This window comes from Falco peregrinus, chromosome 13 (assembly GCF_023634155.1).
Source record: "Falco peregrinus isolate bFalPer1 chromosome 13, bFalPer1.pri, whole genome shotgun sequence".
NCBI classification, from domain to species: domain Eukaryota; kingdom Metazoa; phylum Chordata; class Aves; order Falconiformes; family Falconidae; genus Falco; species Falco peregrinus.
In genome coordinates this window covers 14955015-14977259 of record NC_073733.1, presented here as the reverse complement: position 1 = coordinate 14977259, position 22245 = coordinate 14955015, and the positions used below count along the sequence as shown (strand labels likewise).

The 22245-nt window shown below is 47.8% G+C and overlaps 1 protein-coding gene across 6 annotated transcripts in view; it reads right to left on the bottom strand.

The window, feature by feature from the left end:
• Positions 1 to 22245, bottom strand: part of DOCK11 (dedicator of cytokinesis 11) — an 85266-nt gene that overhangs the window by 28477 nt on the left and 34544 nt on the right. For 3 of the 6 annotated variants that reach the window (XM_055817888.1, XM_055817887.1, XM_055817890.1), the window contains 23 exons: positions 21944 to 22066; positions 20820 to 20902; positions 19136 to 19258; positions 18884 to 18960; positions 17507 to 17691; positions 17339 to 17404; positions 17086 to 17178; positions 16560 to 16683; positions 15768 to 15889; positions 15229 to 15315; positions 13927 to 14016; positions 12029 to 12147; positions 10218 to 10287; positions 10015 to 10140; positions 9354 to 9425; positions 8817 to 8963; positions 8271 to 8354; positions 7746 to 7857; positions 5676 to 5714; positions 3986 to 4164; positions 1889 to 2005; positions 1256 to 1331; positions 878 to 981 (listed from right to left, as the gene is read on the bottom strand). In XM_055817888.1, coding sequence (XP_055673863.1) covers positions 878 to 981; positions 1256 to 1331; positions 1889 to 2005; positions 3986 to 4164; positions 5676 to 5714; positions 7746 to 7857; positions 8271 to 8354; positions 8817 to 8963; positions 9354 to 9425; positions 10015 to 10140; positions 10218 to 10287; positions 12029 to 12147; positions 13927 to 14016; positions 15229 to 15315; positions 15768 to 15889; positions 16560 to 16683; positions 17086 to 17178; positions 17339 to 17404; positions 17507 to 17691; positions 18884 to 18960; positions 19136 to 19258; positions 20820 to 20902; positions 21944 to 22066 — 2418 coding nt within the window. The remainder of the gene's footprint in view (positions 1 to 877; positions 982 to 1255; positions 1332 to 1888; positions 2006 to 3985; positions 4165 to 5675; positions 5715 to 7745; positions 7858 to 8270; positions 8355 to 8816; positions 8964 to 9353; positions 9426 to 10014; positions 10141 to 10217; positions 10288 to 12028; positions 12148 to 13926; positions 14017 to 15228; positions 15316 to 15767; positions 15890 to 16559; positions 16684 to 17085; positions 17179 to 17338; positions 17405 to 17506; positions 17692 to 18883; positions 18961 to 19135; positions 19259 to 20819; positions 20903 to 21943; positions 22067 to 22245) is intronic. The other 3 variants (XM_055817892.1, XM_055817891.1, XM_055817889.1) reach the window with 2 other exon arrangements.

Here is a 22245-nt window from a genome sequence, read left to right as displayed (position 1 = left end):
AAGCAATAATACTTTCTGCAAACCCCACCAGAAGGGCTGAAGCATATACTCGGAGCTTCACTGAATATGAACAATTTGATAGTCAAGTGTTTGGCTATACTTGGTCTTGTAGCTTCATGATTCATGTGGGAGAGCTTGAAAGGCCCCACCTCTCCTAAGCATGTCAGGACACAGCCAGCAGGAGCCCAGATAATCTTTGCCTTGCTTGTGATAAGGGCCAAACTTTTTAAAGATGCATCAACGTTCACAGCAACCCAAGACATCTGGAAAGTGCCTTGAGGAAAACCAGGAGCTGGTTTGCACAAATATCTGATTTCCATGTGTGCAATCTGCCAACAAGGAGAGTACACCCTGTCTGAATAGTGTGGCCAGAGCTCTTTGTCGTGTGACCATGGTCACTTGTGCAAGTTTGGGGCTATGCTGATTTTCCTACAAACACCTCATCTTCTCTGGTCACTGGCAATCTCCTATCTTGGGGTGCTTTGCCTCCTAGCTGTGTGCGGACAAGAGTTCCCAGCACCATGCACCGGGCACCGGCCAGACCCAGACCCATCCCCACAGTGGAAGCATATCTGAGTATGAGTAAATGCCCCATCCATGGGAGCAGAGATTTTCCCCATGGATTTTGACTTTCATCTTTGAGAAGTAATTTGCCAACAGTAATATTTTTGGCTCAGAGATGTTTGAGGAGGGAAAACATACCAGACCAATGAGTCTGACCTCCTCTGTTAAACACGAAACTGTTTCCAAACAGAGACATTTATAAGCTGGCTTTTGAGAGTGTTACCATGGAGAATACCTTTTCCCTCCCCCTTATTTAACACAGCCCGCAGACTGGTACAGCGAGCACCGTTCTTTCCAACCCCAGATACGTTACATGTGCACTCTGATCTGGGGAACTGGTTGCTCCCTCCGAGTTCAGGGATCCCTTTGAGTCCTCTCGCTTCATTGCATGGCCATTTGGAAGTGCTGCTCCGCAGGCTGAAAAAAACCCAAACCCCACAATCAACCCCTTTGCACCCGCACTCAGAGCATCAAACAGTGACTGGAGGATGTGATTTGGACAGCACAGACGGGGCTTGCTGTTGAAAGCTGATTAATCTAGAAAGGCCAGTTGGCATGACAACACATTCAGGGAAAATCACAGAGACTCTAAGAGGTCTATTGTCAGATGGCTATATTTCAGGTTTTGGGGTTGGTAATAGTTACATTCAAAATAAATGGGAAAGTTAAAAGTTTAGAAAAATTGATTTACCTGGATCTTTGTCTGCAATCAGGCTGGATCTGTTTGAGGGGGATGCAAAACTGTACATGAATTCATCCCTGGATGCCTGTAAAGCATTATAAGGTTCTTGTGACCAATAGAAGTTAACACCTAATCTCTTGCAGAAGAGAATCGTGAAATAAAAAAGGCAAATCAGATCAGCTTTTAAAACTTAGATTAAAAGAAACACCCGCAATCTATTTCCTTACTTCTATAACAAGGACACAAATGACTTGGGGAGGAGTACAAAGAATAGCAGAACATATTGAAGTCAGTCACAGCAGGTTTTTTCCCTTTTGTTTTTCACCCATGTGAGTTACAAATTTTAATTGTTTTTCTCAAAAGTCTTTTTTGTTGTTGTTGTTTTGCCCCGAACAAGGAGGAAAGTCTAGTCTGCAAGGCTAAACCCATCTGGGAACCACACACAACCCTCAGGCTGACGGGCAACTCCCCACAACAGCTGCTGGAGTCCGAGGCTGAGTCCTGCTGCAACTCATTGCACTTGGAGGGACTCCCCTCACCTCAGGGCACTACACATACTTTAGCATGGCAGTCACACAGGGGGTCTGAGGGAACAGCAGGACTGAGGAGGAGGGCAAAGAAGCATTGCTGGGCTTTACTTACAGGGCTGGAGGCAGCTGCACAGGAGTAGAGCGCCTCACGGCTGGCTACTCGCTGGAGGTTCTCCAGGAGCAGCCCAAACAGCGGCAGGTAGAGCTGGGCTATTTTTGCTTGCTGGTTCTGAAAAAAGACAGGGAAAAAAATGTAGGTAAGAGCCCAGGCTTCCAACAAGAGCCAAAACACATACACATCTGTCTCTCTCTCTCTCTCTCTCTATATATATATATATATTTACACACTGTAGATGGTGTCTGAGGATATGGGTTGGTTTGTCTTCTCACCTCCTCTTCCAGAACCGCCAGGTATGTATTACCCTTCTAGCAGCAAGCTTGGGGCACATAGGGATTTTGGGGGCTGAATAATATTCCCCACCATACAGGATGTGTGACAAACTAAATCCCGGATTTCCAAACTCTTTAACTGGCAATTCACTTGCATAGCTCGATTTTTGAGTGCAACACCCAGGAGTAATGAAACAAAAACATTTGCTCCTCATCTAGTACTAGCTATTGCTTCCACTCAGATACTCTCCACAGAAAATGCTTCTAGTTAAAACAGTTTGTAGGAACAGATTAATTTGGATTAAGTGATACAGATAAAAAACGATCTGGTCAACGTTCTCTAAATGCAAGGCTCTGTTACATCAATTTTTTTTTTTGCTAAAAATTGTTAAATTGTTAAAATGCATTTGTTAAAAATGTTATTTGTAATTGTTAAAAATGGATTATCTTGGACTTTGCAGAAAAGGTTAAAAAAAAGAAATTTCAGACTTGCAAACTGAATGGCACATATTGACCAATGTAAGAATCCATTTTTTTCTTCTAATTCAGTAGGACAAAAGATAAATGGGTTGAGATGGGTTGAGAAGACCCTCTCTCAGCCACTGATGGAGCTGGGGTTTTTGACTGCAACAGCATGCTCAGCCTGTCCTGCCTGTGGCATGATTTTTTGCTTTGGTGTCTCAGCACACCAGCTGAGCATCCTGCCCCGGCTCCAGGCAGTCTCCTGGTCACTGCAGCCTGGAGCACAGCATGTGCACAAAAATCCAGTGGGACAATTTTAAGACAGGTGGTGTTTTTTGAGGAGGCAGGGAAAGCGCTGCCTGCCAAGGGGGCAAACGGCTCCTGAATTAGTGTGAGGGTTTTCAGACACCCAGAAGAGCAGAAACAGGCTGCCTCTGACCCAGTCTTGGCAGGGAGCTCACAAACCTCTCCTGAAATATCAAGCCTTGCCAACTACCAGGGGCCACGGTTTTGTTTCCAGGCTGTGCAAGTCACCACAGATCCTCACTGCAGAGAAAAGCAAGCCCACCTCCCGCTCAGCCCTTCCAAACAGGCGAGAAGGGAGAGGAGCTGGCTCTGGGTCCGTGCACGGTGCAGCAGCCCCGGGCACATTTGAGTTACTTCCAGGAGGCTGCCCACATTCTCAGATAAAACTTAGCAATGCAGCACGCTAGGAGCAATTTGAGGAGCTAAACTGTAAACAGAGGCATGTTTTCAGCCTAGAGCAAGGACAGGTAGTGTCTGCAGAGGTAGCTGGGCACTTTCAAGGACATATGGGTCAGCAGGGAGCAGCATCAAGAAAGAAAACAAGGCCATCTCCCACTGTGACCAGAGAAAACTGAAAGCTACCACCCAGCGGAATTCCAGCATCTCATGAGAATCCACACATCCTCTCCTCTGATTCACCAATTATTAAAACATGCAGCTGACTTGCAACAGAGATCAGTCAGGCTTCCTAATTACAGTATGTTAATGCAGGATATTAATTTAAGCCCAAGACCAGAAGAACATTGGTGTTGCTTGATTTTGTTGAACTGCCTCTTGGCTAATGACACTCTCAAGTTCCTTAATGGCTGAGGGCTTTTTTATCTAAAATAGCATGAATAAGAGCACTGCAGTTATCTGACTGCACTGTTTGTGTTCCTAGATCATTTCTCAGAGCTATTACTATTATGCCAGAACTATTGGTTACTTACAACAGCTCCCTAAATAGCAATGAGAATACACTGGTGTACCATCCAAAATTTAAAATTCTAACATGAGTTTTTTCACAAAATTCAAGAGCATTATATTTAAAAGCCAACAAAATATGCCTGACCTTGTGCTGGTATCTGTTGTCGAAGGCATGCTTTATCAACAGATTTTTTAAGACTGAGATGGCTGTGTATCTGATATCGTAGTTGTCCTGCAAGGCAACAGAGGCTTCTCTGAGAAGCATCCCCACCAGGAAATGATGCCTGCAATACTCGTCAGTTAAACTGTATTCAAGATTTACATCTGAAAGAAATAGCAAGGCAATAGTTAAGGGAACTGTTCCAAGGATCTGTTCAGAGCAAGACAATGGTCATGTAAGCCACAACAGCACGCAAGTACGGTTCATCGCTCTCTGTCCTACAGTGCAATGATCTTTCAATAAGGCCTGAACTGACCACAGTTTTGTGCAACGCTGAGTTAAGTCATATCAAAGCACTTGGCATCTTCCAGTTCAGGCTAATCATTAATTTCAGCCCTCACTGTACAGCAGCAGCTAAAAGAAGTATTTCTGCAGTGCAATGCTTTACAAAGCTTACCGCTCCACAGAGTAATTAGTAAAGTCAGAGATGGATGCAATGGGAAAAGACAGCACGACTTACTGCCTGGGGCCTGTTTTGCTCCTGACTAGGGGTTATCCTGCAAATCCCCAAACTAGCCAGGCAGCGGAGGTGCCAGCCTCCACCAGGCAGCTGGGAGGGTGGTAACGGGCAGTGGAGATGGGGCATTTATCGCAGTTGCCCAGCCCTAGCAGTGCCTTCTCTGCAGCTTGTTCCACATCCTCTGAAAACCGCATTCCTTCTCACTAGGTCAGAGAGCAGAGAAAAGGCAAATACTCCTGCTGGGATGGGGGACGCAAACAAGGACATGGTGCCAAGCAACCACTACTGCATCCTCCAGCCAGGCTTTCCAGCCCCACTTCAAGGTCTGGGGAGACAGGGAAGGGTTCCAGGCAGCTGCTTACCAGAAACTGCGAGACTCCTTTACCTTCCCACCAGCAGATATCGAACACACCCCTTAAAAACTGCACTGACTGCCAGGAGAAAGGCAGCTCAGTACCTAATCACCTTGGTTAACTGAACTTGTACCCTGTGTCTCATGTAGATTCAGGCTATATACTGTGATTGAAGGAGCGGCTGCTACAAGGGTAAGGCATCATTTCTGCTGAGGTGCCTGGATAATGCAGCAGAGAAGGGACAGAGACACAGATTTCAGTGCAGGGTGTGTGTGCACTCTGGTTGTTATGAATGACCTTGCTCTGACACCGTTAGCTCTGTCAGGCAACCCATAGACGTAATCAGAGCCACAACAGGCACCACTTGACTGTTGCTTTGAGCCTCCCAAAGGAATAACCCCAAAGCTGTGCATTCTTCCCCAAAGGGTACAAATGCTGTGTGCTCAGCTCAGACTTTTTTTTTTTTGAAAACCCCACAGGTGTGAATTTTTTTCTGTGGTAAGGCAGGGTGCATACACACAGCTTTGAAAATCCCAGCCAAAGGGTTCCAACAGCTCTGTGGCTGCAAAAGATATTTTTAAGTTTGTTGATTCATAAGTAGCATTTACTGGTTTGTGAAAGTCTGATTCAGAGGAAAGAGAAAGCAATCTGGAGCATTATCTGGCTTTCACTGTTAGTCATGTTAGCAAATGCCTAAGTGTCACACATCATGGTTATTTCATTAGTTGGATGCAAGCTAACTGATTGGAAGCAGCATATTTAATTTGACACTAGAGGATTCAGTGATCCCAGCTGGACCTACCTACTGAAGTGAACCGTTCCACAGCAAATGAAAAAAAATCTAATACACGTGTAAAAAGAAAAGTGACAAATAAAAAGACAGGGGGGAAAAAAAAACAACCAGGAATAAGTAATGTAAATTTTGGAGAAACAGGACAGTACATCATGTCTTAGTATTATTCATAAGGCTATTGCTTAACTCCCAGCTTCTGCCAGTCTCTTCGGTTCTTTGCTATCACAAGATTGCAATAACAATTTGTTGCTGGCTGTGAGGACAGGCTCAGGGGTTTGCTCTGGCTGATGAAACACACATGTCCCCTGCAGCAGGGACACAGACCAGCAACCAGGCCCTTATTAGCCGCGATGTTCCAGAGAAACTGCTCCAAGATGCAACAGGATGTGGCCACAGGGATGTGCTCTGCCTGCAGGCCTGGCTGCACCAGCTTCTGCTGCAGGAGCACCCCTCAGCCACCTTCTCAGCGCTATTCCTTCTTTTCCCAGAAACAGAGTACTAGGGAGCTGGGCATGTCCCCTCTGCTCATCCAAATAAGCTGATAAAGAGGCACACCAGCAGGATACCTCCTCGGTGATGTGCACATCCTACCTCCCCACCTCTGAGCCCGCTGTCCCCTGTAGTCACAGGTCTGTCCATAAAACCAGACACGTTTGCAATGGAGATGCATCACAACATGTCCCTACCAGGGCAGGCAGAGCACAGGCACCACTGCAAAGGCACTTCTGCTACCCGAGGACAGGCTGCTCTGCTGTCAAGAGATGTGCGTGAACCTCAGCTGGTAGGTCCCAGTCACAGTGAGACAGATGCAAAGGTGAATGTTAACCAAGGAAGAGCATCCTTATGTTATCATGCCACTAATAAGCAACAGGGAAGCAGTGTGGCTGCTTTTCTCTCAGTCGTTTCTAGCAGTACACTTTGTTAAACTATGCCAGGCAAGTAGCCAAACTGATGTAAATGTAAGAGATTAACAGCTGGTCGTGAAAGCCCTAAGCAGTCAGAAATATACCAAAATAAGGGATACTTCACAGTTACTGCTGCTTCTGCCACTTGGATGTGTGTGGAACCACTTTGGGACTTGTATGGCTGCACCCTGAGGCACGACCAAACATCCCCTTGCCTCCATCAGAATAAATCATAGAATCGTAAATCCACTGGGCTTTCACGTGGGGGAATCCCAAACCTTACCCTCCTCTCCGGTACTTAACCTGGCCAGGCTGTTAGCACCCAAACCTGGCAATCTTTCTGTATTTATCCAGCACAGATGAGAAGCTGGGACCCAGAGGGAATGAGGTTATGCCTATAGCAACCCTAGCAGGCCGGTCAGGCTCGCTGCTGGGCTCAGCACTGCAGCCCGCTCATCACCGGGAGCAGAGCTGCAGCCACCCACGCTTGCATAGTGCTTCAGCTCAGCCCCTTGCCAACCCTGTTTGCCCTGTGGTGAGCAGCAGCAGGACCAAAGGGGACACCGTGTGACAGTGAGAGCAGCTTGGATACACAGGGGTGCCACAGTACCTATGCCCTTGGTACGCGCTAAGGATTGGGCATGGGCTCAACTTCTCCGCTGGCTGCCTTCAGCCCAGCCTTGAGTACAAGCTTGAACGCACCGTGCACTGCTCTACTCTTGCTCAAAATGAAAGCAGAAGGTAACGTAAATCACCTTCTTGTGGCCACAGAGAGCTGGCAGTGGAGCAGTGAATTCAATCTGTTCTCCTGTATCTCCATTCTCCACAGCGCTGACGGATGAGACGCCCTGCTTCTCAGGGGATGCTGGCACTTGTGGGAACAGAGGATTACACTTGCGCAACTTGTGTGTGCGCTGACATAGGGGAAGTTTCTTTCAGATATTGTTAGTCCCGTGCAAACTTAAATATAGGAAATACTGAAAGGACTGATTGCATGTCATTCTGGAACAAAATGATGTAAACCCGACAGAACAGCATCTTTTGCCGAGGTTAATGTAAATCAGGCTAACTAGAACATAAATTTCCTTGACAGCAAACCAAATTCTATCTGGTCAGAAGCCATCAAGACTAATAAATTATAGCTCTCTAGCCAGTCTCTTGAGAAAGAACGTACCTTGAACTCTTTGCAGCTTGGGTTTGGAAAAGGTCATTGGTAAGTTCAGAGGAATATAGTGCTCGTGATTGCAAATGGTTTGAAGAAATTCAAATTTGTATTCAACCAGCAGCTGAAGAAAAAGACAAACATAAATTGTTTTCGGTTTGACCCATTTGCTTCCAGGTCAATGTGCTGCACAAGGACTGGGGAATCTAAATAGCATTTGATGAAACTCTGCGATAACTGGCAAATTTTTGTGTTGTTCCTCCTAAGTGTCGGCGCATGTGGCTGTCACTTGGGTCTTCTTTACCTTTTTCATCCAGACTATTAACCAATCTCTCCTTTAGTTCTGACTCTACACCATTTTAAAGCTTAGCTGCATAGAGGCTCTTGGCCCAGAGAAAGAGGTCTCTGCCTCCAGGAGACTCTGCAGGAACAGTGTCTAAAAGGGCCTCCAAGAGTCACATAAAATAATCACAATAGACCTTGCCTGACATGGATATGTAAAAGTGCAAACCACCTTTCAAGAAACATGCTGCTTACCTTAGGGTCTTTTGGGCTGAATCCAGAAATGTAATCATTTATCAAGTTAAAAACAAATCCTCTGTCCATAAAGGTCAAACAACGCTGGAGAAAAAAAAATAGCAACATGTGACCAATCATTAAAAATAAAAGCCATCATCCTAAATCGTCTCCATACTACTGTCCTGCCAGCAGTCAGATTTGATCCTCTGGGCTGCTGCTGACTTGCCAGAACACACTTGACCCTGTTTCTCTGAAATTGTTTGGATGATTTCATTTAAGACCCCAGTGGACAACAGAAATATTTAAAATAAGAGCGCACACATTTCCTCTCAGGGTTTGAACTGTTGCTAGGCACAGCTGAAGACACTAGACAACATACAGAGTATCACAGTCTCCCTCTTGGAAAGACGAAGTTTCTTTCCTAAAAAAAGTTATCCCCTCCAGAGTTTTTGTAATTGAAGAAACCAAAGAGAGGATTAAAGTACAAACACGTTTGTTTGCTTGTTGCTTCTTTCTGCTTTCCTTTTCTGATAAAAGCCTGGGAGAAGGAAAGAAACTGCTGACCTTTAGGAAGTTAGCCAAGCTAAAGTTGACATTCCTGGACTCTTCGGGGATTTCGTTATAGCGAATGGTCACATGAGGAATGATGGCGAGCAGCAAGGAGTGGAGGGCGTGCTGGTAGGACTCGGGGAACCGCTGGCCTCTGGGCAGCTGAAACCAAAAGTGCATCCTACGCTCAGTGCTACAAGCTGGGGAGAATCCAGTGCAGGCACAAGTTCCCTTTAGCATGTGATTATGTTGTATCCCAATAAAACATTGGCACAAAGCAAGCACTGGCTGAAACTACAGTAGTTAATAACAGAAAAGGAGGCTGCACAAGCCGTAAGGAGATCTGGAAATTTTAAACTAAAACTGAGAATGAAAAGGGGAAGAAGGGAAAAACTAAAGTCGAATAAAAGGAAAGATCTGGGTAGCTGTTCACTTGTCAGTTTTTTTTTTTTTTTAAATAAAGAGTTACATAGTTTTTTTTCAGAAAAACTTTTGGAGGAGAGTTTGTTTGTGATGGCTTTATAATGCAGCATCGAACTAATTTATTTTTACCTTGATTTTGTTTTCTTCCAGTAAGTACATTGCCATTGACTTTGCCAGTGCTTCAAAGAAAAACCACGAGTACTAGAATGAACAAAGAATACTATTATTTTTCTCAGCAGGACTGAACATGTTTGACAGCATCGGCAGTTGTTATGTGAGGAAACAGCAGTGTGGGAGGGAGGGCTCATGTTCAAACAGCATTTTGAAAGCATGGCTGGGCTTGCACAGCTGGCTTGGCATGGGTGCCTTTGCTACCTGGAGGAGTCCTGCCAGTCTTGGGGTGGGAACAGCCCCACCCCCTCTGCACCCCGATGCACCCTGCAAGGAGCCGGCAGAGTTTGGGGTGCAAGCCCTGCAAAGGCCCAGAAGAGAGGCAGAAACTCAGTCTGCCACCCGTGAGTCACCCCTCATGTGTGGTTTGAAGAAAATGGGTAAAACTGGCAAAATGAAAAGCCCTTTGCTGTGTCCTGCCATGGCTTTAACACAGCCAGGTTCCCTGCAAGAATTCCTCTCTGTTGTAAGGGGAGAACTTCAAGGACGCGTATGCAAGGAGTTGCCGTGGTAGCTTTGCTCCTGTGGTGGGTTTAGATGGGTGAAAGTGTTGGGCTTTATGCCAGACCCCCTTTTCCTCCCCTCCACCCTTGGCAGCCAAGTACTGTCAGTACTTTACCTTGAGTAGCTTATTGATGGCTAGAAAATCTGCTGACTGCTTCAAGATCGTGGCCATGGAAAGGACCAAGATTTCATGGGTCATCTTCGCCTGTGTGACACTGGGTTTCTCAGCTCGAAAGACATACTGAGGCAAGAGGAACAGTGTCAGCAGCGTGCCTGCTCCCGGCAGGGAGTTTTGCAGAGTGGTGTGTCGTGACTGACCTTTACGAAGGAGCGCAAGTAGTGGTCTAAACCTTCTTCATGGCACTTGGACACGATGTGCAGAAGAACCCTGGGGAGAAATGCGGTTTGTGTTCAGCATGCAATGCAAGGGCAAGTTCCTCCAGCTCACAAAAGCAGACACCATGTGTGTCCTGTCCGGCTCAACCCTAAAAGCCTCACTGCTGGCATAGCCTGATTTGCAGAGCCCGTACTTGCAGGCTAGCACGCCTCAGAGCTCCTGTAGCTGCACCATCCTTGCCACAGCACAGCCCTTTGACAGAGCACTCGGAGCTGAGGTGGCCAAAGCCTCTTCTCCACTTCGGTGCTCGACCAGGTATCACCCAGACCGGCTGCCTTCAGTGCCTGAGGAGGCAAGGCGAAACATTTGTCTGCAGGGGACATATCCTAATCTTTGGCCTCCGTGTACTCCAGGGTTAAAGCCTGCCGCTACTTAAATTTATGTTGCAACGAGCATTAGGCACCTGAACAATGCTCAGGTGTCAGACGAGTCGAAGACAAAAATATGAATTTAATTATCTCTGCACCCAGTTCTCTGTGGCTGTATCCACGGACCTGATACACGGAGAGCAAGTTCCTTGCCGCTCCTGCACACACCACAGGCTCCTGCACACTGTACAGCTTGTCATGTGTGGAGTCTGCCCTCACTGGAGCCCTTTCCTAATGATAATACAAGTGACAATGAACAACTATACTACTACATCAAGTCTGCAAAACGAACACAGAAACCCCACAGGATCTCTGCTGAGAAGCAGAGGAAAAATTCTCCATCATTGTTATACTCTGATACCTTCCTGCATCTCCTGAATTTATTAATTCTGCAAGGCTCTTTTTTACTGAATTTACAGAAGTCCCCGCGTCTTGGACCACATGGTGCAGGACTGTGTGTGCAACAGGCTCTACATCCCTGGAGGACCAGGGCTCAGGACCTGCATCCCTGGGGGGCCAGGGTTCAGCCTCTGACCTCTGATTTCACGGGAGCAAGACGTTTTTGGTACGTGGATGCACAGTACACCTCCTGGAGTCGGAGGAAGATCCCCACGGGGTGGCACCCAGCATCCCGCTTTGCACTGCAGCACTCCACAGAGGAAGAATCACAGAAGGAAGACGGATGTTTTAATGCATCCATCAGTTTCGGGGTGTCGTGGCCAGAGCTAGGCGGGGAAGATGGTTTTGCACCTTTTGCTCCCTGTGGGCCCTGCAGACGCCTGGGGACAGCAGCAGCTTTCCGCGGGGACCGGGCCCCGGCCGGTGCTGCCCTCTTGGGGCTGCCGGCACGGCCGAGCATCGCTCCGCAAGCCGCCGCCCCGTATTCTGAGCCAGCACAGAGGCGGCGATTCTGCAGCTCCAGGGGATTTTTAGCAACACTCCTGACACAAGGGACTAGCGAGGCTGGGGCATCGCTCCCGCAGGGAAACCACATCTGCTGCCTGCAGCTGGGACACGCTCGGGTGCTCTGGAGCCTTTTGCTGCCCCAATACCTTGGCTGACACAGCCATCCCCACCAGCCAACCCTTTTTCTTTTGAAAAACAAACCGGGAGTATCTTTAAAACACTGCTTTTTTCCCCATGCAGCTCCCAGGAGAAGGGCCCCACGATGTCCCCCGTGCCACCCAGATGTGCCAGGGAAGGGAGCAGCTGGTGTGTCACAGCAGGCTCAGGACAGCAAGCAGCCAGGCAGGCGATGCTGCCACTCAGCAGCTTGTACTGGGAAACCACACCCTGCTTTGCACTGTAGTTTGCGGCTTTGCGTTTGCAACTGAAGAAAACCGGATGGTTTACCCAACACTCACATGGTGCAGTTGACAGCTACTTCATCCTCCTGGGTCACATTTGTAAGGACTCTAAATAGTTGCATAAGAATTACAGGTAGAAACTGAATCATTACTTGGATCTCCATGGCGTGCAAACACTAAAACAAATGTTCAAAACACAGACACTTTTAGTTCGACATTTCGCAGATGTTAAATATTTATAGTCCACAGACATTTCTGTGGCAATAGGATAGGCATTAGCAAACGCTTCAGGGTGCGGGCTGCAGCCTGCCAGAGGACAGGCAGATTTGGACCCATGGCAGCACTCGCTGCCTGCCTTCCAGCTGACGGATCCCAGCTGCATGCCTTCGGGGAGCAACATGAATCCACTCATGGCACGCATTAATCTTCCTGTCAGATGTGCCCAGGCAGCTATGACTTAGCTGAAGGTCACATGCTATGATTTGACCCCAATAACCCAAAATTTAAGGCTGAAGTTTTGCTCCCAATTCTTCTCATCACTTCTGATGTTTTGTTGAAGTGACTCCCATTTTCACAAATGTCTTTGGAACAGGGAAACCTGATGCCAAATGACTTGCAGTGAGGCTCTTCCCTGAAGAGCATAGCTTGCTGTTGGAAATGGGATTTAAGTGACCTGGTGAAGGTCAAGATCATCCGGTTCATATGCTCTCCACCCACCTCACAGACTTCTCACGATACAAATCTAGGAAAGAGTGTGTTTCATTTTCAGTTTTCAAGCCTAATGAAAGGGTTTTAAATCTGTATCAGTTATTTAAATTACTGAAATGATTGAGGTATCGGTAGGTACGAAGTCCTCATTCGTGGTTAGCATGTAAATGATCCCCTGGCTGCAGGGTGCTGCGAGGTCACTGTGGCCGGGCAGGGCTGGGACCTGCTGAGCTCCTTGAGGAAATGCTCACAACAAAGCAACTGTTCCTTTAGTGCCTGGCTTCAAAACCTGCCATTATTTCTACTTCTTAAAATATTTTTACGTTATCTGAAACACACCTAGTAACTTTGTGAGGATAAATCCCCACCGCTGGGAGCTGAGCTGTTGCTACAGCACCACTCTCAAAAACAGGCAGCTGTTGAGGTGGGGGTCATCTCTTCTCCCAAGCAACGAGCGATAGGACAAAAAGAAACGGCCTCAAGCTGTGCCAGGGAAGGTTTAGATTGGATATTGGGAAAAATTTCATCACTGAAAGGGCGCTCTGGCACTGGAACAGGCTGCCCAGGGAGATGGTTGAGTCACTGTCCCTGGAGGTGTTTAAACGACAGGTAGATGTGGCACTTAGGGACATGGTTTAGTAGTGGCCTTGGCAGTGCCAGGTTAATGGTTTGACTCTTAAAGGTCTTTTCCAACCTACACCATTCTATGATTCTATGGAAGTAAACAAGGACAGTAAGCAGCCAGCAAGTCTATTCTCTGCAGAAGCTGCTGCTGGACCTGCTCCAGGGCCCTTACTCATGCCGCAGTGATTGCCGAAAAGCTGGGTCTGGGTCACAGATCATCTGTGGTCAGATTTAACTGACTGATAATCTCACCAATCTTTTCCAGCCTGAAAAAAAAAAATATCCTGTTTTGAACGGATAATCCTAAAAACCAGGAATTGTGCTACAGTTCAAAGGTTTGAACCAGATCTAGGGCGGCAGGGGAGGAGTGTGCGAGCACACCAGAAGGAGGGTTTGCCATGAGCATGGCAGAGCGATGCTGGCTACTCGTTCTATCTGCTGTGAAAAGCAGTGGGAAGCAGCTCACAGGCAGCAGGCAGTCGTGTCAGTAAGCAAAGGTAAGGTATTGCACAATGTGCTGGTACCAGTGGTGCAGCCAGTGCGCGTTCCTACAGGGCAGGGTCTGGGTGTTTACGGATGGTCTGTAAAAACACGAGGGAAGCCCACCGGCAGGCACTGTTCACCTTTAGGTATTTAACAAGCTCTCCTGGGACTTCCTTAGCTCCCGCCTGAACCAGCTGGCAGTACTGGAAGAATTTGTGCAAGTGCATGTCCTGGAAGAGACAAACAAGTTCAATGCAGCAACCTTAATATCTGTCAACCCCTACTACGCAGCTTACACTTGAAAATCTGTTGACTTGCCTGCAGCAGCAGGCCATGTCCCTAGCAAGCTCCATGTCACTACCAGAGGCACTCTTGGTCCCTGGCTGCCATCCCCCAGGACTTCAGTACTGCTCCCTGCCTTTTCCAATGTACCCAGTCACTGCCCATCCCCTGACTCCCAGCTAACACTGAGATTAAGCACCAAACTGCCAGAATTTTAACCAAACAGTTAAAATTCTCCTGTGGTTGCACTGCCCTGAGTCCCAATCGCCATCCAACGCTGGCCTGGAGCACCGGGAGCCCTCCTCTCCCGGCTGTGACTGACATTGCCATACTGACCTCCTACTGTCCACCTGAGGCTGACTCTCCTTCCTACTCCTCTCCCTCCTCCTTCAATTTAATTACTGGAGTATTTAACCCTGAAAAGTATCTGTAAATGCAGTTTGGTTGGGAGTGAAACGACTGTGCTGCTCTCAGTGCTGCACGGGATTAGTAAAACCCTAACCCAGATTACAGATGATGCTGAAAGCGAGTTGCTGTGATGTGAGTGCAGCTGACTACACCCAGCACAGGGCAACAAGCCCTGCCAAGGGCATTTCCTGGAGCAGTGCTGACAGGAGGTGCCCCAGGACATGTGATAGGGATCCTTGCTGCACATCACATGAAGCTTGGGGAAGTCTGTCACTACCCTAAAACAGCAGAACACACAAGGACATGGTAAAACAGCCTGAACTGGTTTCAAAGGGAAATCAGGACTTTTGTTTCCTTGTGTCTGCTGTTGTCAGGAAACTTTAAAAAAAAATTCAATAAGCAATCTGATATTTGGCAAAAATCTCTCATTTGCACCGCTTCTCTCTTTTGCATCATTGAAGTAGCTCATTTGCTCAAATGTCTCCTTGGTCCTGCCTAGTTACAGTGCAGCTGGCCAAGAAAACATCAGCCTCTCCCCAGGCTCATCCACTCCCAGCTGTCTCTCACATCCAGAGGAGCAGATCCCTGCAAGTAATCCCAGACCAGCTCCTACAGAAGTATCTCAGTGCTGCTCTGCAAACACCAGGTACCTCTTTCCCATAGCACCTACAGCACAGCAGTAGTAGAGATACAGCAATTGCTTCCTCTGCATTTGTGTTGAAAATCTTTTAAGAGTGAGGTGCTCAACTTACCTGGGTGTAAATGGTTGAGTCCAAATGGATTCTGATTTTAAAGAGTGGCTTTGCTCCATCCACCCACTTCGCATCCACGCTGGGCTGCTGTGAACAGACAACATTCAAATACTTGATTTCAGACTGCAGTGAGAAGGTGGCTCTGTGCAGACAGATGCCTGGTCAGAAGGTACAGGCTGCGGTGGGAGAAGGGGTTCCCCCCAAGCACAAACACCAGCGACCTGACTGCAGCAGGGCAGAGGCGTCCCTGCGAGGACATGCACGCAGAGCACATCCCCACGCTCCTGCTCTGTGCCACTGCCCCAGCCCAGTTCAGCCTGGCACAAAAATATTCTATGCAATCTACATAACCACAGAAAGTGGAATTAAAAGTGCCCTGTCTCCCGTCCCTAAGAACCTTAAGTTTTGGGGGCTGCCCTGCCGTAGGGCTCTCTTCAGCTGAGCAGAGAACCAACAGACCGCCCAGAACTTCCAGCGGTAACAAAAGCTCAGCTTTCCTCTTCCTTTTACATTTAAGTCCATTTTAAATGGCTTCTTACCTTTCGTGACTCCGTGTCCCCAAGACCCAGGTAGCCAGGTGGAAGGTTGGATGAAACCGGCAAATGCCGCTCCAGGGTGACAATCCGCCCATCCTTCAGCAACGGGACCCAAGCGTATCCCACTGCAGAGTGGACCAGAATTAGCAGAGACACAGCTATACCTGTTTAGCTCAAGCTCCAAAAAGAGCTGTGTCTCACCCTCAGAAAATCAAACTCGCAGCTGTGCCGCGGCCTCAGCGAGGCTGGGATCGGCTGGGTCAGCCTTGTTAAAGCACATTTTAGCTGGTGACTTGGTGAACGATACTCAAGACACAGCACAACCAAGATCAGGAGTGGGTTTGAGGGGTAGATAACAGTGCGTGAGCCACGGCTGGGCATCATGACGAGCATCCTTCAGTCGCCTGAGGACAGGCTGCACGGAGAGGCAGCCCAACCCGTGGGACCTGGGTGCACTCAGTCCCTTACACATCCCTGGTTTTGGTAGGATCAGCCCCTGAGGCCCTGATCTAGCATCAAGTTTTTGTTGGTGACCTGAGTGACAATAGCTCATTCATGCAAGCCAAGTCAAGAACACGCAGAAATAGCTGTCAGATTGCAGCAAAAATGAACTTTAGTATGCAATAAAAGCGATGTGTTTTATTCCAGTGTAGACGTGTGAATTGTACTAGGTTGCTTTCAAAAAAGAAAATTCAGATAGGCTAGTATTTTAATCAAATATTTCTTCATGTCCCTACATCCATTTTATCTTGGACTTCTACATTCCAACAGAAGTAATATAAGCATTGAACATACCTTGAGTTTCAACGGTGTCCTGTTTTTTCGATGTTGCCTTTGTATTAATTTCACAGCTGACATGATAGAAGGTGAAAAGCAAATGATGCTTTTGATGGAGGTGAATTGGAAGCTCAATTTTAATCTAAAATGATACCATGATAGATAAGACTGTATTTTTAGTTGTGGAGTAATATTTTAAGTTCTATTTTATTTCAGAAATGCTATGTTGCATGCAGTTACACAAGACACATTCCTACCCATCTTAAACAACTCCTGCCTAATGTGTTCATCACATTTACACATTACTTATTAATGGGGGTGTGTGATTGGAGTGCACAAAGCATGACAGTAAAGACAGCAGAAAACAAACTGGCATTAAAAATTGACAAAGTCTCTGGCTCTGCTGAGCCCTTCTACTGAGGCAAAGGGCTGGCGATTATTTTTACCCGTACTTCACCCAGCCCTGGAAAAAGAGGTATCCTGAAAGGCCCCTTGGCTTTGTAGCATCCAGGAAAAACTGTTATTTCCCACTATTTTGTTTTACCTCGTCATAGAACTCTGGACTCTGGTTGTGATGCAGCACGGCAGCATATGCATTTGTGGTCAGGAGAGGGCCTCCAGGTTTGCCATATATACACTAGAAACACAAATGAAAAGCTGCGTTCAGGGTTGCTGCTACCCTAAATTAGCTGGCCAAATTAGAACAGCGAGCATGGAAACTCAGTGCTTTCCTACCGTCCTGCTCAGCCCGGCTGGCACACAGCGAGCAAATGGCAGCCCCGTTAGCCGGCACCTACCTTTAACGGCCTGGCATCAGCTTCATCTGAATCCCTGAACTCGACACAGACAGCAATATTCCTTGCCTGGAATGAGGGAGAACAGGAGGATGAGCCATCGCTACAGGTCAGCAGCATCAGCCCAGAGGCCGCTGAGCCTGGCTGCAGCCTGCTCCGCGGGTCACTCACCTTTGCAAACACCTTCTGGTTCTCATACTTCAAGTGCAAGGGGTAGACGTAGAGGTGGTTTTTGTAGACAGTGAAGGGATAACAGTATTTTGCAACTTCTGGGACAAGCTCCTCCACTTCAACTGCAATGTCCTCGCAGTTCTTCTCAAAAGGCTTTATAGGAATATAAGAAGCCGTGACACAATCTGGAAGAGAAGGAAAGCTTGGGTAAGTGCGCACCCCGCAAACATGGGAAGTACAGCCCGTGTGAAAGGAAATTTGTGGGTCTGAAACTCTTCAAGCACGCAGTCCTCTTCACACCAGACGAGGCAGCAGGACTTGGACCACTCCCATTGAAATGATGAAGGGAAAATTCTCCCCTTGATCATGCAACACCTGTGGTCCCCAAATGCATTAGCAATATTGAGAAAAGAGGGGTGGATGGGCACCACAGGGCTCTGCTCTCCTTGCCAGTGGGGACTGCAGGAGTGGCACTTTCCTGCAGCTCTGGGCAAGGTCAAAGCGTCTTGTGAATAACCCACGTCTGGGTAGGGACAGCTGCTCTGCCCAGGACCTGCACCTTGAGTCTTCCAGGAATGTGACCCATCAAGTTCCTGTTTTATCATGCAGACATCACCTGACTCAAGCAGACAGGCTGCTGAGATGATGCCTTGATACTGGTGTCTCAAAGTGTGTCAGTCCCACTGCATCAGTCCTTTTCCACTCTCTGCTTCAGAAAGATGTTTGTTTCCGAACACCAGTGCACAAGCCCTGCCTAATTCACTGGGACTCACATCCACCGTGAGGGAGAGTTCATCTCAAGTAATGGCCTTTCAAAGAAAAATTAAGTCACCAGAAAAGCCTTTTGGACAGGGAAGCAGATGACAGAACCTGTGACAGGAGCTGCCAAAGGCCCATGGAGTGACACTGAACATATAACGAGTCTTTTCTTTGCCTCGGTTTCTTAAATGCGAAGTAAAAAATGACACTGACCATATGTTTGTGAAGCCCTCTGGCGTTAGGGATCAAAAATGTTATATAAGATTAGTATAATAATAATAATAATAATAATAATAATAATAATAATAATAATAATAATAATAATAATAATAATAATAATTAAAACCAGCAAAAGCAGGCAGGTAGCTTCCTTTAGATTTAGGATGTGATGGTCAAACTGCAAAGCAGATGCACCTCTCAGGTAAACCTCTGCACTTGGACCACATCCCTCCACAGAATCCATTGGAAAGACTTACAAGTCCGTGGTTGTGCTGTATTACTCATTTCTCATTGCAGCCCCGAGATACTCCTGTTAATGAAACAGCAAAACTCCCCATAGAAGCATTAACTCCTGAGGCTAGAGCCATCAGCATTTATTTTAAGATGCAAGATCCTTACTTGTGAAGTCCAGCGGGATGTCTTTGATGACGATATTTAGCTGGGCTGGAATGACCTGTAGTTTTGTCTTCTCTGGTCTGTGTTAGGGAGAAAGGAACAAGAGTGTGAACCTTGAAAGCTCAGGTGCTGAGCACATCAGCAGTGCTTTTTATTACCCTCTGAGTATTTTAGATCATCTCATGCTTATGCTTAACTGTTTAAAAATTATATTAAAATGCCTGCTTAGTCTCTGCACCGGTCTGTTACACTTACTTCTTATACTCTGCTAAAAGCTTCAGCATATCTTCATTAGAGAGTTTGCTGCTGTCTTGCTTGTACAGAGGTGAGAATTTTCCTTCAGCATCAAGAGTGCCTTGGGAGTCTTTGAAAACTGGTCTGCAGAAAAGAAGAGACACATTTATTAAATGTTGGCAGATATGCAGACACTGAGGTCATTGACAGATCAGGCTGAAGGGCAGTTTATCAGGCAAGAGGTTCACTGGCCTGTGACTGCTCTGAACACCGCTAGACTTCCCGATCACTCTCCCATCCTCATGTGGTGCTTAGACCTCACACAGACTGCAATCCATCGTGTCACACTACATTGTGTGGGACATCACCCATTTCCCTTCTCCCCAGCCAGGTGAGAAGGACATACACAGCCCAGTTCCAAGCCTGGTCCCCAGGCGCAAACATCCTTCTAACCCCTTCCCACTAACACCAAGTGGTAAAGTATCTTCCTAACTGCACATGGGGTCAGAGCATGGAAACCCTCCTAAGAAAGGAGTGTGCAATGAAGACCAGTCTCAGGAGATACATCAGCTTCCTCCTGAAAACCCAGAGCAGGAGACTGGACTCTGCCCTGGATGAATACCAGCATCTTTACCCTTGAATATAAAGGCTGCGGGTATCTGTAGAATAAGAACATTAAAGCATCTGTACTCCCTCTCCGAGAAAACACCTCCCTTTGAAACCCAGAGGGAAACTGTTCCAGGGATGCAAAACAATACAGCTCCCCGCAGCTGGGCACTCAACTTCTTGTTCTCCAAATGCAGCTCTTTACCCAGCAGGAACAAATTTGAAGAGCCCACCAAAGCCCATGCCCACACAGAGCCCACCACTAGGCTGAGGCATCACTTGAACGAGGGCTGAGGCGCTGCACAGGCTGTGTGCTGGCTCCCAGCAGCAACCTACATCCCCAAAACACCATCCCAAAGCTAAGCAGCCAGTGTCACAGGAAAATCTAGCTCAAGAATACACATTGCAAGCTGCATACCACTGAATCTCAGCCCACTGCGACGGTCATCTGGTGTTCCCATGTCATTACCATCCCTTTTGTTAGTACCAAAGAAGAATTTAGCAACAGGAGGCAGTGGCAGAGGGATGAACTCGCCTTCAGGCCTTCCTCTGACTTAAGATTTAAGGGATTAGCACTGATGTAGTTTATCGGTCCCAGTAAAAGAACAGAGAGGGACTGGGATCACTATCTCCAGTCATTCTGAAGAACATTAATTAAAGCAGAGTCTAAGATGGGAGACAAACCCCAGCTTACTGCCACCGCCAGGCCAGGACACCCTCCGCTCTCACCCTGTCCCTGGCAATGGCTGATGCCAGGAGGAAACTGCTGTGCCAATTCCCACACCGATTCCCGCAGTAGCACGGGACAGTGTAATTCATCTTCAGGAATGTTCTGTCCTGATAGCAGTAGCTACAGGTCAGCAGGAAGGTTACTGTCTTCCCAGCACTGTTTACTTTTTAATATTTTGTTTCTAATTCTAGATGGAACATTTCAGGCCGATCCCCATTCTGCCTTGGGAATTGAAGCCAGATTCTGCCCTCGGCTGCAACTCCACTGACTCCAGTCACTTGGCCCGTTGCCCACTCGGCCGGATCGTGTCCCGGATAACTGGCAGCAGCAGCTCCCACCACGGCCAAAGCGCAGCCCACCGTGACCAACCTGGCAGCCCAGCCGAACGGCATCCTGTACTGCCCCAGACGGCTGCACACCTGCTTGGCCACCTTATGGACCTTCTGGGCAGTCTGCAAAACACAAGAGAGGTCAGTGTGTGCCCTGGCTTCCACACTGCCCTGGAAAAGGAATAAAGAGTGCTGCACTCTCCAGGGAGGAGAAACTCTCTGTACTGCACACCGCACAGCTCCCCAGGCACACCGCACAACAGTCACTCAAGCAGCCAACAGGCATCCCTGTCCATCACTTCACACACGCACACACACCCCCACCCCCATCCCCAATTATTACTTTTGCAAAGCAATAGCAAACATGTTGTGGGCACAGTCAAATTAAAACTCCTCTTGATTCTGCATTAAACTGTCAGGATATTTTATTTATTATTTATGTATTACTAGTATTTTTTTTTTCCAATGGGTATTAGTTTATTTTCCAAAACTGACCGTAATTAGCTCATCCTATACAGACTTGCAAAGCGTGCTGAGGGAATGCCATCACATACCAGGCGTTCCATACATTGATCTTCCTATCAGGGACTAATTTTGACTGGCTGCAGCATGGCAGCATCAGCTCCACCCGGTATGCAGCGACTGGTGCCACCGGCATCACCAGGTCCCCTCCCTGACCACCCTTTGCATAAGTTTCCCCATATGATCACGGCACTCTGCGCAGAGCAAGACGGAGGCAGGGTGAGCAGAATCAAGTGCAAAGCCCACGTTTTGCTGCTACTAAAACATCACTGTTCCCAGTGGGAGTGAGCTGGGACCAGTCCAAGACACTGCGTGTAGCACCTTTTAGCAGTGCAGCCTGTTTCTCTGGGGATGGAGTGTCCTAGTTTTTTGCTGCCAGCCCAGACTTTGCTTCGTGGTCACCCTGCCCCAGCTGCTCGGCTCAAAATCCTCCGCCTCTTTCCGAGGGAAGGAACCAAATCCCCCAGGACAGCCCAGCTGAAGCCAGCCTGGGAACACAGCAAGTGGCAGAATGGATGAAGACCAATACGGGCCAGAAAGAAGCTGAAGAGCAGCAGAAACAGCCCAAGTTTCAGACCACACTGCTCCCTGCAGCAGCAGGCAGCATCACTAAGTACATACCCCCACGGCCCCATCCAATACCTTCCCTGGGTCCGAGTTTTTCATGTACGGCTCTGCACAGTGTGTAATGCTGCCCTGCAGCACCTTCTCCACACGGGCCACCAGGAAGATCTCCACGTGTGGGTCAGTCACAGAGAAAACGCCCTGCAACAGATACAGAGTAGGCTGTCAGAGAGCAGGAAACCCTTACCTGCACCGCGGCGTTTGGCCCCAGTCATCTCGCTGTCCCTTCCCACAGCCCACACAGACCCTGCTCAGGTCACTGCTATGGATGGGCCATGGGGGCTCACAAGGCTTGAACATGGTCAAGTCCTGGAAAACTC